The 16,692-nt window shown below is 43.5% G+C and overlaps 1 protein-coding gene across 2 annotated transcripts in view; it reads left to right on the top strand.

The window, feature by feature from the left end:
• spmip2 (sperm microtubule inner protein 2) overlaps positions 1–16,692 on the top strand; it is a 50,594-nt gene that overhangs the window by 22,076 nt on the left and 11,826 nt on the right. For both annotated transcript variants that reach the window (XM_087979823.1, XM_087979822.1), the window contains one exon: positions 12,084–12,142. In XM_087979823.1, coding sequence (XP_087835949.1) covers positions 12,084–12,142 — 59 coding nt within the window. The remainder of the gene's footprint in view (positions 1–12,083; positions 12,143–16,692) is intronic.

The raw sequence follows: 16,692 nt of genomic DNA, 5'->3' as shown, positions 1-16,692 counted from the left end.
GAATGACCAAGGCTGAAGCCAGTGCTATATGACAAAATATGTAGGGGATGGGGGGGAAATGGGTGAAGCAGAGGCAAAATGGAAAACACCTTTCACCTCACCAGCCTTCACATGCAAAGAATAATCCTCTGCCATTTTTGCCAACTCCAACACGATGCCACCACTAAACACGTCTTCCCTTCCCTCCCCCTATCTGCATTCCGCAGCAATCGTTCCCTCCGGGACAACCTGGTCTACTCCTCCATCACACCCAACACCTCTCCCATCACACACAGCACTTTCCCATCACACCCAACACCTCTCCCATCACACCCAACACCTCTCCCATCACACACGGCACCTTCCCATTACACCTAACACCTCTCCCATCACACACGGCACCTTCCCATCAAACCTAACACCTCTCCCATCACACACAGCACCTTCCAATCACACCCAACACCTCTCCCATCACACCCAACACCTCTCCCATCACACACGGCACCTTCCCATCACACCTAACACCTCTCCCATCAAACACGGCACCTTCCCATCACACCTAACACCTCTCCCATCACACACGGCACCTTCCCATCAAACCTAACACCTCTCCCATCACACACAGCACCTTCCCATCACACCCAACACCTCTCCCATCACACCCAACACCTCTCCCATCACACACGGCACCTTCCCATCACACCTAACACCTCTCCCATCACACACGGCACCTTCCCATCACACCTAACACCTCTCCCATCACACACGGCAACTTCCCATCACACCCAACACCTCTCCCATCACACATAGCACTTTCCCATCACACCCAACACCTCTCCCATCACACCCAAAACCTCTCCCATCACACACGGCACCTTCCCATTACACCTAACACCTCTCCCATCACACACGGCACCTTCCCATCACACCTAACACCTCTCCCATCACACACGGCAACTTCCCATCACACCCAACACCTCTCCCATCACACACAGCACCTTCCCATCACACCCAACACTTCTCCCATCACATACGGCACCTTCCCATCACACACAGCACCTTCCCATCACACCTAACACCTCTCCCATCACACACAGCACCTTCCCATGCAATCGCAGAAGGTGCAACACCTGCCCCTTTACCTCTTCCATACTCACCATCCAAGGCCCCAGACACTTATTTCAGATTAAGCAGCGTTTTACTTGTACCTCTTTCAATTTGGTCTATTGCATTCATTGCTCCCAATGTGGTCTCCTCTATATCGGAGAGACAAAACGCCGACTAGGTGATCGCTTTGCTGAGCACCTTCGGTCTGTACGCAATCAGGTCCCGGACCTTCCCGTGGCTTGCCACTTCAACACACAATCCTGCTCCCATACCCACATCTGTCCTTGGCCTGCTGCAATGTTCCAGTGAAGCTCAACGCAAACTGAAGGAACAGCATTTCATCTTCCGACTAGGCACATTACAGCCTGCCGGTCTCAACATTGAATTCAACAACTTCAGATGATTATCCCATCTCGACCCCTCTGTTTTCATTCTGCTCCGTAATTTTATTTCATCATTTCATTATTTATTTATTTTAAATTTTTTTTCACTGTTCTGTACCTCATATTTCTTGATTTGTCTCTCTCTTTCTCTCGCTCCCCACTCTCTCATCACCTTTTTCCTCTCCTCTTCCCCCTTTGCTACCCTTCTCCACTGTTTTCCATTTTGTCTCTGCTTCACCCATTCCCCCCTATCCCCTACATATTCTGTCATATAGCACTGGCTTCAGCCTTGGTCATTCACAGCTCCTAATCTCCCTATAATCTCTCTATGCACTGTCATTATCACCTCTTTACTGCTACCTTTGCTTCTGGAGCCATGACTCACCTTCTCTCAGCCCAGTATAAATACCTCCCTATTTCTCCTTTTTTTTAGCTTTGACAAAGGGTCAGTTAGCTCTTTTCTCTCCTTACAGATGCTGCCAGACCTGCTGAGATTTTCCAGCATTTTCTCTTTTGGTTTTAGATTCCAGCATCCGCAGTAATTTGCTTTAATATGGATATTTCAGTATTCCTGAATCCAGGAGACCAACCTGCTGTAGGCCAGAGCAAGTAAGGATGGCAAATTTCCTTGCCTAAAGGGCAATCGTGAATCACATGAATTTTTAAATGACAGTTGACTATGTGGTTGCCATTAGATTTTTAGACTTCTTATGAATTCAAATTTCACCATTTGCCATGGAGGGATTTGAACGCATGTCTGTCAAACATGAGCTTAGCATTCTGGAATACTAGTTGAGTTTAGTTACTGTTGTGCCATTGCTATTATCATTATTGCCTAACCTTTCATCATTTTCTGTGATATCCTAACCTTTTCCTGAAATGTGATGCTGATTTTGTTCAGAGTCCAAGAACGAAAAGGTTATTATTGATGCTCCTCCAGACACAATACGACATTGGAATTATAGAATTCTTCCCTAACCACTTCCTTCCAGAATCATTCATCCTGTTCTCATCCCACGCCCCTTTCTCTCCTGCACTATTTTACTTTTTTACCCCTCTTTTGTCCAATCTCCCTTTCCTCTACCCCTCTATAATTCTGTCTTTCTGCAGTAATATACTCTCCTCACCACACAGCTCGGCTCCCATCGTCTCCCCCAGCCCAGACAGTATATAGGAAAAATAATAATGTATCATAGGCACAATATCATCAAAAGTTTGCGTAAGCTATAATTAAAATAGTAAAGAAACATGAATGAATTTTAAACAGGGCTAACTCTTATGTATTTAATTGAGAATCCCTACCAGCTGCATACATGTGCACACCCATCCAATTTTGAAGTCATTCAAACTCTTTGGATTGCATCACTTAATACCTTGAAGTTCTTCACTTTTACTAGACCCTTTTAAAAAATGAACGTGCTTTTTGGTTATTGTTGGCAATGTCACCCATCCATAATTGTCCGTGAGAAGGTGGTAATAAACATTGTTGAACTGTCAAAGTCCATCTTGTGTAGCAACACATTGCTGTTAGAAAATGACTTCCAGGTTGTTACTCTGTGACAGTGAAGGAACGCTGATATAGTTAAAAGTCAGGAACTGCATAGCGTAGAGGGAAAAGAATATGTGACAGTATCTGCTTCCCTTTCCTAGGTTGGAGACATCCCAAATTTGCAGGGTGCCTTTGAAGGAGGCCCGGTGAGTTTCAGATGATCTTGTATACGGCTGACACTTGTATTGTGCATTACTAGTGAAGGGAATTAAGGTTTAAGTTGGTGAATAAGATAACAATCAAACAGGCTGCTTTGAGCTGGATGGTGTGAAGCTTTTTGATTGCTTGTTGGAGCAGCACTCATTCAGGCAAGTGGTTTTTTTCATTACATTCCTGACTTGTAGCTTGTAGATGGTGGCTAGGCTACTCATTGTAGAATTCCAAACATTTAACCTGCTATTGTAGCCAGTATTTATTTAGTTAGTCCAGTGCAGTGTCTGGTCAGTAGTAACCCACAGGGTGAGAATTCAGCTCTGGTAATATTTTTAAATGTCAAGTGAAAGTAGTTTTCCATGATTCGGAGATGCCGGTGTTGGACTGGGGTGTACAAAGTTAAAAATCACACAACACCTGGTTATAGTCCAACAGGTTTAATTGGACTAATCACCTGATGAAGGAGCGTCACTCCGAAAGCTAGTGTGCTTCCAATTAAACTTGTTGGACTATAACCTGGTGTTGTGTGATTTTTAGTTTTCCATTGTTAGAGATGGTATTTGCCTTATACTTGTGTGGCAAGAATGTTACTTATCATTTACTGAGAAGTCACGAATGGTGCTGAACATATCAAGCCAATATCTTGATTTGTGACCTATAGATAGAGGAAAAGCCATTGATGAGACAAGGGAAATTGATTGGGTCTAAGATATCACCCTGGGGAACTCCTGTAGTTATGTTCTAAGTCTGAGAAGATTGACATCTAACAACCATAACCATCCTTCTTAGTGCTAGGAATGACACAACTTACTGAAAACTTTTTTCACTAATTGTTAAATACTGCCTTGAGACCCATTGAGTTCAGCTTATTTGTCTATATTTGGATCAAGGCTGTAATGAAATCAGGAGCTATGGCCCTGGATGAATCTGACAACCCTGCCACCCTGTGGCCGACCACTTCAACTCCCCCTCCCACTCCACCAAGGACATGCAAGTCCTAGGCCTCCTCCACTACCAGATCCAAGCCACCAGATGTCTGGAGGAAAAATACCTCATCTTCCACCTTGGAACCTTCCAACCACATGGTATTAATGTCAATTTCACTAGTTTTGTCATCTCTCCTCCCCCCACCTCACACTAGATCCAATCCTCCAATTCAGCACAGCCCTCTTGAACTGTCCTACCTGTCCACCTTCCTTCCGACCTATCCGCTCTACCCTTCGACCTATCACCATCATCTCCCACCTGCATCTACCTATCGTTTTCCCAGCTACCTTCTCCCCCAGCCCCACCCCCACCCTCCTGTTTTTCTCTCAGTTCCTTTCCGACCCCCACATTCCTGATGAAGGGCTTATGCCCAAAACGTTGATTCTCCTGCTCCTCGGATTCCACCTGACCTGTGCTTTTCCAGCACCATACTTTTCGACCTAGGTATCAGTGTTGTAGTTTGGTTCTCTATTATTTACAGAATGCTTTTTATATCTTCTAACTTGAAGACAGAATTAAAGTGTTTGTTTAATACACCTGTTAATCCCTCATTCCCGGTTATAGTAATGCTTATAAGGGACCAATTTATACTCTTACTAATCTCATCAGAGGGAGGTTAATTATTGCTTATCCACTATTGTTTCATGTTCTGTGACATCAGTGCAGTCTTTTTCTCCTATACCTTTTATCTCCACTTCCTGCTTATCTGCAGTGCTTCTGTTCAATTCTTATTAAATGCATGGGTTGTTCTTGTGATGCTCCTGTTGGCTTTTTTCTGGTATTGACACACTTGGGAGTTCTGACCTGTGAGTGTTAGAAAAATGAGAGCATGCTCAGTGCTTCTGCTAACTATCAACAAAATTTCCTATTCTTGTGCATGCAAACTCATCTAACAACATGCTAAATCAAATGCTAAAATGCACAGAAATATAAAATTATAAGTATAAAATCTTAAAGGGGTATGAGCAACTTGCATTATGGTGCGATTAATGGCAGAATCAGATGAGAAGTCAAGCAAGACCTGTCTTGACATTCGATGCAAGTAGCTCCACGTTTTACGCTTTTCACTAGGTATATAGAGGTTCTCTCTAGGCAGCAGCGAGTTGCCAATTAAGGGGGGGAGGGGTTACTGTGTGTCAAGTGTCTTGTTGATGCCCAACTTGCTTCATTGATATTCAGTTTTCTATCTTAAGAAACTTGTTCAATAAGCTAGCCATTAAGAAAACTCGACATGAAAACCAGAGCAGGTACCTTAAGGATACAATATCTTTGAATGACCAAAGTTTGTGAGAAGATTTGTAGCTCGGGTGCTCGTTGCTGTGGTTCTGTTCGCCGAGCTGGAAGTTTTTGTTGCAAACGTTTCGTCCCCTGTCTAGGTGACATCCTCAGTGCTTGAGAGCCTCCTGTGAAGCGCTTCTGTGGTGTTTCCTCCGGCATTTATAGTGGCCTGTCCCTGCCGCTTCCGGTTGTCAGTTTCAGCTGTCCGCTGTAGTGGCCGGTATATTGGGTCCAGGTCGATGTGTTTGTTGATGGAGTTTGTGGATGAGTGCCATGCTTCTAGGAATTCCCTGGCTGTTCTTTGTTTGGCTTGCCCTATAATAGTAGTGTTGTCCCAGTCGAATTCATGTTGCTTGTCGTCTGCGTGTGTGGCTACTAGGGATAGTGGTCGTGTCGTTTCGTGGCTAGTTGGTCTTCATGGATGCAGATCGTTAGCTGTCTTCCTGTTTGTCCTATATAGTGTTTTGTGCAGTCCTTGCATGGGATTTTGTACACTACATTAGTGTGGGTCAGATACGTTGATGACACCTTTGTAATCATTAAAAACACGGAAATAGAGAAAACACACCGGATCATCAACGCCACACTCACAGGAATCCGATTCACGAGAGAGGAAGAAAAGGACAACCAACTCCCATTCCTAGACATGAGGGTACAGAGAACACCAAACGGAGAATTCACCACTAAGGTACACAGGAAAGCCACACACACAGACCAAGTCCTGAACTATGAAAGCAACCACCCCAATACACACAAACGAAGTTGCATCAAGACACTATTCAAAAGGGCCACAATACACTGCAGCACACCAGAACTGCAAAAAGAGGAAGAGGAACACCGAAACAAGGTATTCGCCAAAAACGGATATCCTCGCAATTTCATCAACAGATGCCTAAGGGAAAGACAACGGAACGTGGACATGCCGCAACTCAAAGGACTAGCCACACTACCATACATCAGGAGCATTTCAGAACTGACAGCCAGACTACTGCGACCACTAGGACTTATAACAGCACACAAACCAACAGCCACCCTCAGACAACAACTCACCAGAACGAAGGACCCGATACCCAGCATGAGCAAAACTAATGTAGTGTACAAAATCCCATGCAAGGACTGCACAAAACACTATGTAGGACAAACAGGAAGACAGCTAACGATCCGCATCCACGAACATCAACTAGCTACGAAACGACACGACCAGCTATCCCTAGCAGCCACATATGCAGACGACAAGCAACATGAATTCGACTGGGACAACACTACCATTATAGGGCAAGCGAAACAGAGAACAGCCAGGGAATTCCTAGAAGCATGGCACTCATCCACAAACTCCATCAACAAACACATCGACCTGGACCCAATATACCGGCCACTACAGCGGACAGCTGAAACTGACAACCGGAAGCGGCAGGGACAGGCCACTATAAATGCCGGAGGAAACACCACAGAAGCGCTTCACAGGAGGCTCCCAAGCACTGAGGATGTCACCTAGACAGGGGACGAAACGTTTGCAACAAAAACTTCCAGCTCGGCGAACAGAACCACAGCAGCATCTTTGAATGACTTCTATGTTGTGTATGACCAAAGTGCAATTCAGAATATGATCAATGTGGACCAGCACCCCTCATCCACAGACATTAGCATCGAACATGTGTCAGCAGCTCACATCCATCATCGTACCTCTCTGACGCACTTTCACAGACTCACATTGGAGGGCACCCTGGCAACTGGCTACATAAGGAACAATTTGTGCACATGGTCAGTCACCCAGCTCACAGATTGGCCCAGGCGCAGCTCAGTTCTACTTGCTTGCTCTGTTTGAGTTAATTTACTAGTGCCTATCTGCATGCTTGCAGCATCCTTGCCATGCTATACCTATCAACATGTTAGTGCTTCAGTCAGAGCCAAAGGCTATCAGTATTACTATATTGAAGTGCTTTTTTTGCACACACATATAGACAGACTGTTTGTCAGTAGGGATCTGTCTAGGATGGGAGGCACAGCTTGATGAACGGCATACTGGGATGACAATCTAACAGTGACAGCATGTGACAGCTGCCAGCACTGCAAACACACTGAAATCACAAAGTTGGGGCTTTCCTATAGACCTCCCAACTGCCCATAGGAGACAGAGGAGCAGATATGTAGTCACATACTGGAAAGATGTGAAAAAAGCAAGGTGGTTCTGGTGGGAAACTTCAACTTTCCTCTTATTGAGACTCCCTTAAAACCAGGTGCTCAGATAGAGACCAGCTAGTTAGATGTCTCAAAAGGGCTTTTTGAGTCAGTATGTTGACAATTCAACCAGAGAGGAGACCATACTAGACCATATTAGGGAATGAGCCAGGACAGGTAATCAATGTTTCAGTAGGACAGCTTTACGGGCTTAGTGATCATAACTCTAGAAGAATTTGAGTAGCCATGGATAATGACAAGAGTGGCCCTCGGGTGAGGAGGCTTAATTGAGTCAGGGCCAATTATATCCAAATTAGACAGGAACTGGGAGATGTGGATTCAGAGCAGTTATTTGAGGGCAATTCTATTTCTGGAATGTGGGAGGCTTTTAAAGACCAGTTGATTAAAGTGCAGGACGTGCATATATTCACCAAGGAGAAGGGCATGACTGATGTTGAGATCCGGGATGAGTGTGTGAATACTCTTGAGGATGTCAATATATTGAAGGAGGAAGTTTTGGGCATCCTAAATTGCATTAAGGTAGTCAACTCCCCAGGACCCAGATGAGATCTATCCCAAGTTACTGCGAGAGGCAAGGGAATAAATAGCTGGGGCTTTGTTAGATATCTTCACATCCTCTTTGACCACAGGCAGCATGGTTTTGCATGGAAAAGGTCATGTCTCACCAACCTGATTGAGTTTTTTGAAGAGATAACAAAGTTAATTGATGAGGGAAGGGCTGTAAATGTAGTTTGTATGGAGTTTAGTAAGGCATTTGATAAAGTCTCACAAGGCAGATTGATACAAAAACTAAAATCACATGGGTTTGGGGTGGGCTGGTTAGATGAATACAAAACTGACGGTCATAGAAGACAGAGGGTAGCGGTGGAAGGATGTTTTCAGAATGGAGACTAGTAACTAGTGTTGTTTCACAGGGATCAGTCTTACATCCTCTGTTGTTTGTAATATATATAGAGGATCTGGAGGACATTGTGGGTGATCTGGTTAGTAAGTTTGCAGATGACACGAAGACTGGTGGATTTGCTGATAGTGCCAACGATAGTAAAAAGATACAACAGAATATAGATAGATTGGCGATTTGGGCACAGAAATGGCAGATGGAATTTAATCCAGACAAATGTGATGTGATGCATTTTGGAGAATCGAATTTAAATGTGAATTAAACTATAAATGGCAGAACCTTTAAGAACATTAGCATACAGATGGATCTAGGTGTGCAGGTCCACAGTTCCCTAACAGTGGCAACACAGGTGACCAAGGTGATTAAGAAGGAATATGGCATGTTTGCCTTTGTCGGCCAGGGCATGGAGTACAGGAGTTATCAAACCATATTGCAGCTACAAACAACCCTTGTTTGGCCACATTTAGAGTATTGTGTGCAGTTTTGGTTGCCACACCACTAGAAGGACATGGAAGCTTTGGAGAGAGTGCAGAGAAGGTTCGCCAGGATGTTGCCTATTCTCAAGGGCATTGGCTATGAAGAAAGGATTGTTTTCACTGGAAAGATAGTGGTTGAGAGGAGACATGGTTGTTGTCTACAAAATTATGAGAGGCAAAAAGTCAGAGGCTTTTTCCCAGGGTTGAAGTTTCACTTTCAAAGGGGCACAAGTTTAAGGTGAGAGGGGGAAACTTTAAAGGAGATATGTGAGGGACGTTTTTCACGCAGAGAGTGGTAGGAGCCTGGAACGCACTGCCAGAAGAGGTGGTGAAAACAGGCACATTGGCGACATTTTAGAGGCATCTGGATGGTTACATGAATAGTGAGGGAATGGAGGAATATGGACCAAATAAGGGTAAAGGTTTATTTTTTAGTTTAATTCGGGTATGATGATCAGCATAGGCTTGGAGGGCCAAAAGACCTGTTCCTGTGCTATACTATTCATCCAACAAAATTGCCAGGGTGGAAATTGGTGGGGGCTTGTCCTTAGTCCAACAGCAGGGTTTGGTGTGGTGGGGGTGTGGCGATGGCTGTCAGTCAGGGTCACAGTCCAGGGACTTGGCCACTGTCATTCACTGTGAACGATCACCATCAGGGGATCTGTCCTGGTTCAGTCCAGGAACAGGACAATACTCAGTTTTTTTTATTCATTTGTGGGATTTGCTGGCTGGCCAGTCTTTATTGCCTGTCCCAGTTGCTGTTGAAAAGGTGGTGGTGAGCTGCCTTCTTGAACCACTGTATTTTGCAGGTGACCCACAATTCCAGAATGTTGGCCCAGTGACAGTGAATGAATGGAGATACATTTTTCAAGTCAGGATGGTGAGTTACTTAGAGGGAAACTTGAAGGTGGCAGCGTTCCCATGTATCTGCTGCCCTTGTCCTTCTAGATGGATGTGGTCATGAGTTTGAAAGGTGCTGTCTGAGGATTTTTGAATTTCTGCAGTGCATCTTGTCGATAGTACACACTGCTGCTACTGAGCATAATGGTAGAAGGAATGAATGCTTGTGGAAGGAATGCCAATCAAGTGGGCTGCTTTGCCCTGGATGGTGTCAAATTTCTTGAGTGTTTTTAGAGCTGTACTCAACTAGGCAAGTGGGGAGTATTCATTCAAACTCCTGACTTCTGCCTTGTAGATGGTGGACAGGTTTTAGGGAGTCAGGAGGTGAGTTACTCACCACAATACTACTAGCCTCTGACCTGCTCTTTTAGCCACCGTGGTTATGTGATGAGACAAATTGAGTTTCTAATCAATGGTAACCTCCAGGATGTTGATAGTGGGGGATTCAGTGATGGTAACAGCATTGAATGTCAAGGCATGGTGGTTAGGTTGTCTCTTATTGGTGATGGTCATAGCCTGGCATTTGTGTGACACGAGTGTTGCTTGCCAGACTTGGATATTGTCCAGATCATGTTGCACATGAGTATCTGAGGAGTCATGAGCGGTGCTGAACATTTGCAATCATCAATGGACATTCCCACTTGTGAATCGAAAAGTACAGCAGGTCAGGCAGCATCCGAGGAGCAGAAGAATTGACGTATGTTTTTCAATTTTGATGTCAATTCCACCAGTTTCTTCATCGCCCCTCCCCACCTCATCCCAGATCCAACCCTCAAACTCGGCACTGCCCTCTTGAACTATCCTACTTGTCCATCTTCCTTCCCACCTACCCAGTACAACCTCCCCTCTGATCTCTCACCATCACCCTCCATCTGCAGCTACCTATAACCTTCCCAAATACCTCCCCCACCCCATTCCCGCCTCAGGCGACTGACTGTATGGAGTTTGCACGTTCTCCCCGTGTCTGCGTGGGTTTCCTCCGGGTGCTCCGGTTTCCTCCCACAGTCCAAAGATGTGCAGGGTCAGGTGAATTGGCCATACTAAATTGTCCGTAGTGTTAGGTAAGGGGTAAATGTAGGGGTATGGGTGGGTTTCGCTTCGGCGGGTCGGTGTGGACTTGTTGGGCCGAAGGGCCTGTTTCCACACTGTAATCTAATCTAATCTAATCTAAAAAATTTATCTTTCAGTCCCCTTTCCAACCCCCACATTCCTGATGAAGGGCTTATGCCTGTAATGCTGATTCTCCTGCTTCTTGGATGCTGCCTGACCTGCTGTGCTTTTTCAGCACCACACATTTCGACTCTGATCTCCAGCACCTGCAGTCCTCACTATCCCCACTTGTGACCTTACAATGGAGGGGAGGCCATTGATGAAGCAGCTAAAGATGGTTGGGACGAGGGCACTACCCTGAAGAACTCCTGCAGAAATGTCTGGAGCTGAGATGACTGACCTCCCACAACCAGGACCATCTTCCAGTCCAACCAGTAGAGAGTATGCCCCCGAATACCAATTGATTCCAATTTTGCTATGGCTCCATGACGCCATACTTGGTCAAATCAAGTTTTGCTGTCAAGGGCTGTCAATCTCGCCTCATCTCTGGAATTTGTCCATGTAGTGAGGTCAGGAGCTGAGTGGCCTGGCAGAACCCAATCTGTATGTCACTGAGCAGGTTATTGCTAAGCAGGTGCTGCTTGATAGTACTGTTGATGTCACCTTCCATCACTTTACTGATGATTGAGAGTAGATTGGTTCATCTTCTGGGAACTACTGTAGTCCCAGCAATGACCAATACTTGAATCTGGTGCTGCTGCAGCTATAGAACTGCTGACCATTCAGACTGCCTGGCCCCTCACTATGGCAGGGTGATTGCAGGATACATGTCCTGTTTCCAACTGATCAAGATTGCATGGAGTGTTAAAGAACTGTGGGGCAACTGTTATTGCTGAGGATACACTTCCTGCCAACTCTTCTGGCAACAGAACTGAAATTATTACCCCAAAATGACTTCCATTATAATCAGAGATATCCCTTTAGTTTCTAGCCTAATGAAAATATTCTCAGGCTTATATTTTTATATTTTATATTTGTGAGGTAGGTATTGGTAACTCCAATTAGTTTGAAATATATTAAATATTAACCCAGTCTTCATCAATTTTTTTTTTGCTTTGTAGCAAGGAGAGTTCCGACAGAAGGCTGCAGACAAATTAACTCATCGTTATCAAAATCCATGGTATGTCATTTTGGACACAACATAAAAATGCCTAGTAACTTGGATGAGGCAATTTTAAAATCACATTATACCAGAATGAGTTTGAGACTCATCACTTATGACTGCACAATCTAGTTCTAGTCACTGTCTTGGGGAAAATGTATACTTTTATGGTGTTTGTGAATATCATTAATTTTTCATTGACAAAGTCAATATTCCCATCAATTGTAGTTATTTGTTAAGGAAACTGTACAAAATAATTTACTAAATTTCTATAAATGTATCTGAAGCTGTACTGGAGTCTGGCTAGGAGGTGGGAAGCCTTGCAAAGTGGCAGTAGGAGGGGAGTGGAAGAACTACGTGACATTTCCAATGGAGGGATTGGTGACAGTGAAATCTTGCCCCAATTAGAGATGGGTTGTCAATCCAACTAATTAAGGTTTCTTATTGACGTTATAGAATCCCCACAGTGTGGAATGAGGCCATTTGGTGGTAGTGAAGGAGCGTCGTTCCGAAAGCTAGTGTGCTTCCAATTAAACCTGTTGGACTATAACCTGATGTTGTGTGATTTTTAACTTTGTACACCCCAGTCCAACACCAGCATCTTCAAATTAGGAGCAGTAGTGTGTATGATCTATAAGAAACACTGCAGAAATTTACCAAGGTCCTTAGATAGCACCTTCCAAACTCATGACCGCTCTGGTCTAGAAGAATAGGGGAGCAGATATATGGGAACACCACCACCTTCAAGTTTACCTCCAATTAATCACCATCCTGACTTCAAAAGTATATCTTCATTCATTCACTGTCACTGGATCAACATCCTCAAATTCTGTCTCTACTGACATAGTGGGTCCACCGACAGAATATGGATCGCAGTGGTTCAAGAAGGCAGCTCACCACTTTCTCAAAGATAACTACAGACGAGCAATAAAATTGCTGGCCAGCTAGTGACATTCATGTCCCTTGATAAATAAAAATAAAATCTGTTATTGAATAACGTGATTAGGTAAATTTTGCTGCTATTCCACTGAGCCCACTGATGAGATGCACCAACACTGCCAGAAGCTTAAGAAAAGCTATCCAGGACCATTAATATGGTAAAAACTGATTGCTCTGGAATCTATGTGAGCAAGGAACCATAAGTTCCATTTGAGTATATGTAAGGAGAAGGATCTTTGATGCCCAAAGAACTTCTTTATAAAAGTAACATGCAGTGTGTTGAGAGCTAAACCAATAGCCAAATAAGAATTTAGATTTCCAGAAGACACTTGATAAGGCTTTCACAGTAGGGGTTACTAATAGCATCACATGAAGTGACTTCGGGAAGGGATATGGTTGAAAAACCAATAGGCATCACTAGAGAGAGAGTACTAAACATTCTAATAAAGCTAAAGATCGATAAGTCCCCTGGACCTAACGTATTGCATCTTAAAGGAAGTAACTGCAGATAGCTTTCTCTCTAATTTTCTTATGGCTGCACAAGCCTCTGGGTCTTGTGTGTGGTAGCAAGTTCTGGAATGAGATGTCAATGCCGCAATTAGTGTATTAATGGCAATCCCCATGCACAGAACACTGCAGCAGCTACATGTCTCAGAGGGAACATTGCCTACAGATCTGGTTGATGCATTGGTAGTAATCTTCCAATAATCCTTTGACTCTGGAAAAGTTCTAGAGGACCACAAACTGTCAATGTAACACCCTTATTTAGAAACAGAAGGAGACAAAAAGACAGGTAACGATAGGCCAGATAACTTAATATTTGTAATTGAGAAAATGATGGAGTCTATTGTAAAGGATGTAATAGCAGAGCACTTTGAGAGATTATATAATCAAACAGAGTTTCAAGAATGTGACATTATCCCTGACAATTTTACTGTAGTTTTTTGAGGATAAAGGGGAACCAGTAGAGGAACTTTGTATTTGGAATTCCAAAAGGCATTCGATAAGGCATGGCACATAAGGTTACTTAATAAAGTAAGAGCCCGTGCTGTTTGGGGTAGTCAATTAGCACAGATACTGGATTGTTAACTAATAAAAATCAGAGAGATGGAATAAAGGGGGCATTTTCAGGTTGGTGAACTGTAATAGGTGGAATGCCACAGAAATCAGTGCTGTGACCACAATTAGTTACAATAAATATTAAACACTTGAATGATGGTAATAAATGTACTATCACCAAGCTTGAGAATGTCACAAAACTAGTGAGGATGATACAAAGAGTCTAAACAGGTATATAGACAGGTTTTGTGAGAGAAAATAAATTTGGAATATGAAGTATAATGTAGGAAAATTTGACGTTTGCACTATTGCAGGCAAGATAGAAGAGATGATTATTTAAATGTGAAAAGATTGCAAGACATTGCAACACACAGGGATTTGGGGGACTTTGTGCATGAAATAAAGCAGGGCACGTGACTGAAATAATAGTGTGTAAGCACTTTGGGATGAGTGACCATAATTCTATTGGTTTTAAAACGGTTATGGAAAAGGATAGACCAGATCTAAAAGTTAAAGTTCTAAATTGGAGGAAGGCCAATATTGGCGGTATTAGGCAAGAACTGTCAAAAGTCAATTGGGGTAGATGTTCGCAAGTTAAGGAATGGCTGGAAAATAGGAGGCATTTAAAAATGAGATAACAAGAGTCCAGAGACAGTATGCTTCTGTTAGGTGAAGAGCAAGGCTGGTAGATGTAGAGAATGCTGGATGACTAGAGAAATATATGTTTTGGCCAAGAATAAGAAGGATGCTTATGTCAGGTATAGACAGCTGGGTTTGAGTAATTCCTTAGAAGAGTATAATGGCAGTAGGAGTATACCTCAGAGCGAAATCAGGATGGCAAAATGGGGACATAGCTTTGACAAATAAAGTTAAGGAGAATCCAAAGGGATTCTACAAATACGTTAAGGACAAAAGGGTAACTAGGGAGTGAATAGGGTCCCTTGAAGATCATCAAGGCCATTTATGTGTGGAACTGCAGGAGATGGGGATGATATTAAATGAATATTTTGTATCAGTGTTTACTGTCGAGAAAGATATGGAAGGTAGAGAGCGTGGGGAAGTACATAGCGACCTCTTGGAAAAATGTCCATATTACAGAGGAGGAGGTGCTGGACATCTTAAAGCACATAAAAGTGGATAAATCCCCAGGACCTGATCAGCTTTACTGTGTGGGAAGCTAGGGAAGTAATTGCCGGGTCCCCTACTAAGTTATTTCTATCATCGATAGCCTGAGGTATAGTGCTGGAAGACTGGAGATTGGCTAACATGGTGTTACTGTTTAAGAAATATGATAAAGAAAAGCCAGGGAACTATAAACCGGTGAGCCTGACATTGGTGGTGGGCAAGTTGAAGGAATCTTGAGGGATAGAATTTACTTGTATTCAGAAAGGCAAGGACAGATTAGGGATAGTGAACATGGCTTTGTGCGTGGGAAATCATATCTCATGAACTTTATTGGGTATTTTGAAATAGTAACAAAGAGGATTGACGCAGGCAAGTAGTGCACATGATCTATATGGACTTCAGTAAGGTGTTCGATAAAGTTCCTTATGGTAGACTGGTTAGCAAGCTTAGGTCACATACAATACATGGAGAACTAGCCATTTGGATACAGAACTAGCTCGAAGGTAGAAGACAGAGGGTGTTAGTGGAGGATTGCTTTTCAGACTGGAGGCCTGTGACCAGTGGAGTGCCACAAGGGTCAGTGCTGGGTTCACTACTTTTCATTCATTTATATAAATGATTTGGATGCGAACTTAGGAGGTATTGTTAGCAAGTTTGCAAATGACACCAAAATTGGAGGTATTCTGGACAGGGAAGAAGGTTACCTCAGAGTACAATGGGATTTTGATTAGATGGGCCAAAGGGCCGAGAAATAGCAGGTGATGTTTAATTTAGATGAATGTGAGGTGCTGCATTTTGAAAAGGCAAATCAGGGCAAATTTATGCACTTAATGGTAAGGTTCTAGGGAGCATTGCTGAACAAAGAGACCTTGGAGTGCAGGTAGATAGGATAGTGAAGAAGGTGTTTGGTATGCTTTCCTTTATTGGTCAGAGTATTGAATACAGGAGTTGGGAGGTCATGTTGTACAGGCCATTGGTAGGTCACTATTGCAGTACTGCGTGCAATTCTGTTCTCCCTGCTGTAGGCAGGATGTGGTAAAACCTGAAAGGGTTCAGAAAAGATTTACAAGGATGTTGCCAAGGTTGGAGGGCTTGAGCTAAAAGGAGAGCTGAATGGGCTGGGGCTGTTTTCAGAGACTGAGGGGTGACCTTAGAGGTTTATAAAATCATGAAGGGCTTGGTTAGGGTGAATTGTAAAGGCAGTGGATGAGTCCAAAACTAGAAGACACAGGTTTAAGGTAAGAGGGAGAAGATTTAAAAGAGACCTAAGGGGCAATGTTTTCATACAGATAGTGGGATGTGTGTGGAATGAGCTGCCAGAGAAAGTGGTGGAGGCTGGTACAATTACAACATTTTCAAAAAAACATCTGGCTGGGTATATGAACAAGAAGGATTTCGAGGGATATGGGTCAAATTCTGGAAAATGTGACTGAATTTATTTAGGG

This window comes from Chiloscyllium plagiosum, unplaced genomic scaffold, assembly GCF_037043375.1.
Source record: "Chiloscyllium plagiosum isolate Xiang-an unplaced genomic scaffold, Cpla_swu_hap1 HiC_scaffold_36, whole genome shotgun sequence".
NCBI classification, from domain to species: Eukaryota; Metazoa; Chordata; class Chondrichthyes; order Orectolobiformes; family Hemiscylliidae; genus Chiloscyllium; species Chiloscyllium plagiosum.
This window is presented reverse-complemented; position numbering and strand designations above follow the sequence as displayed.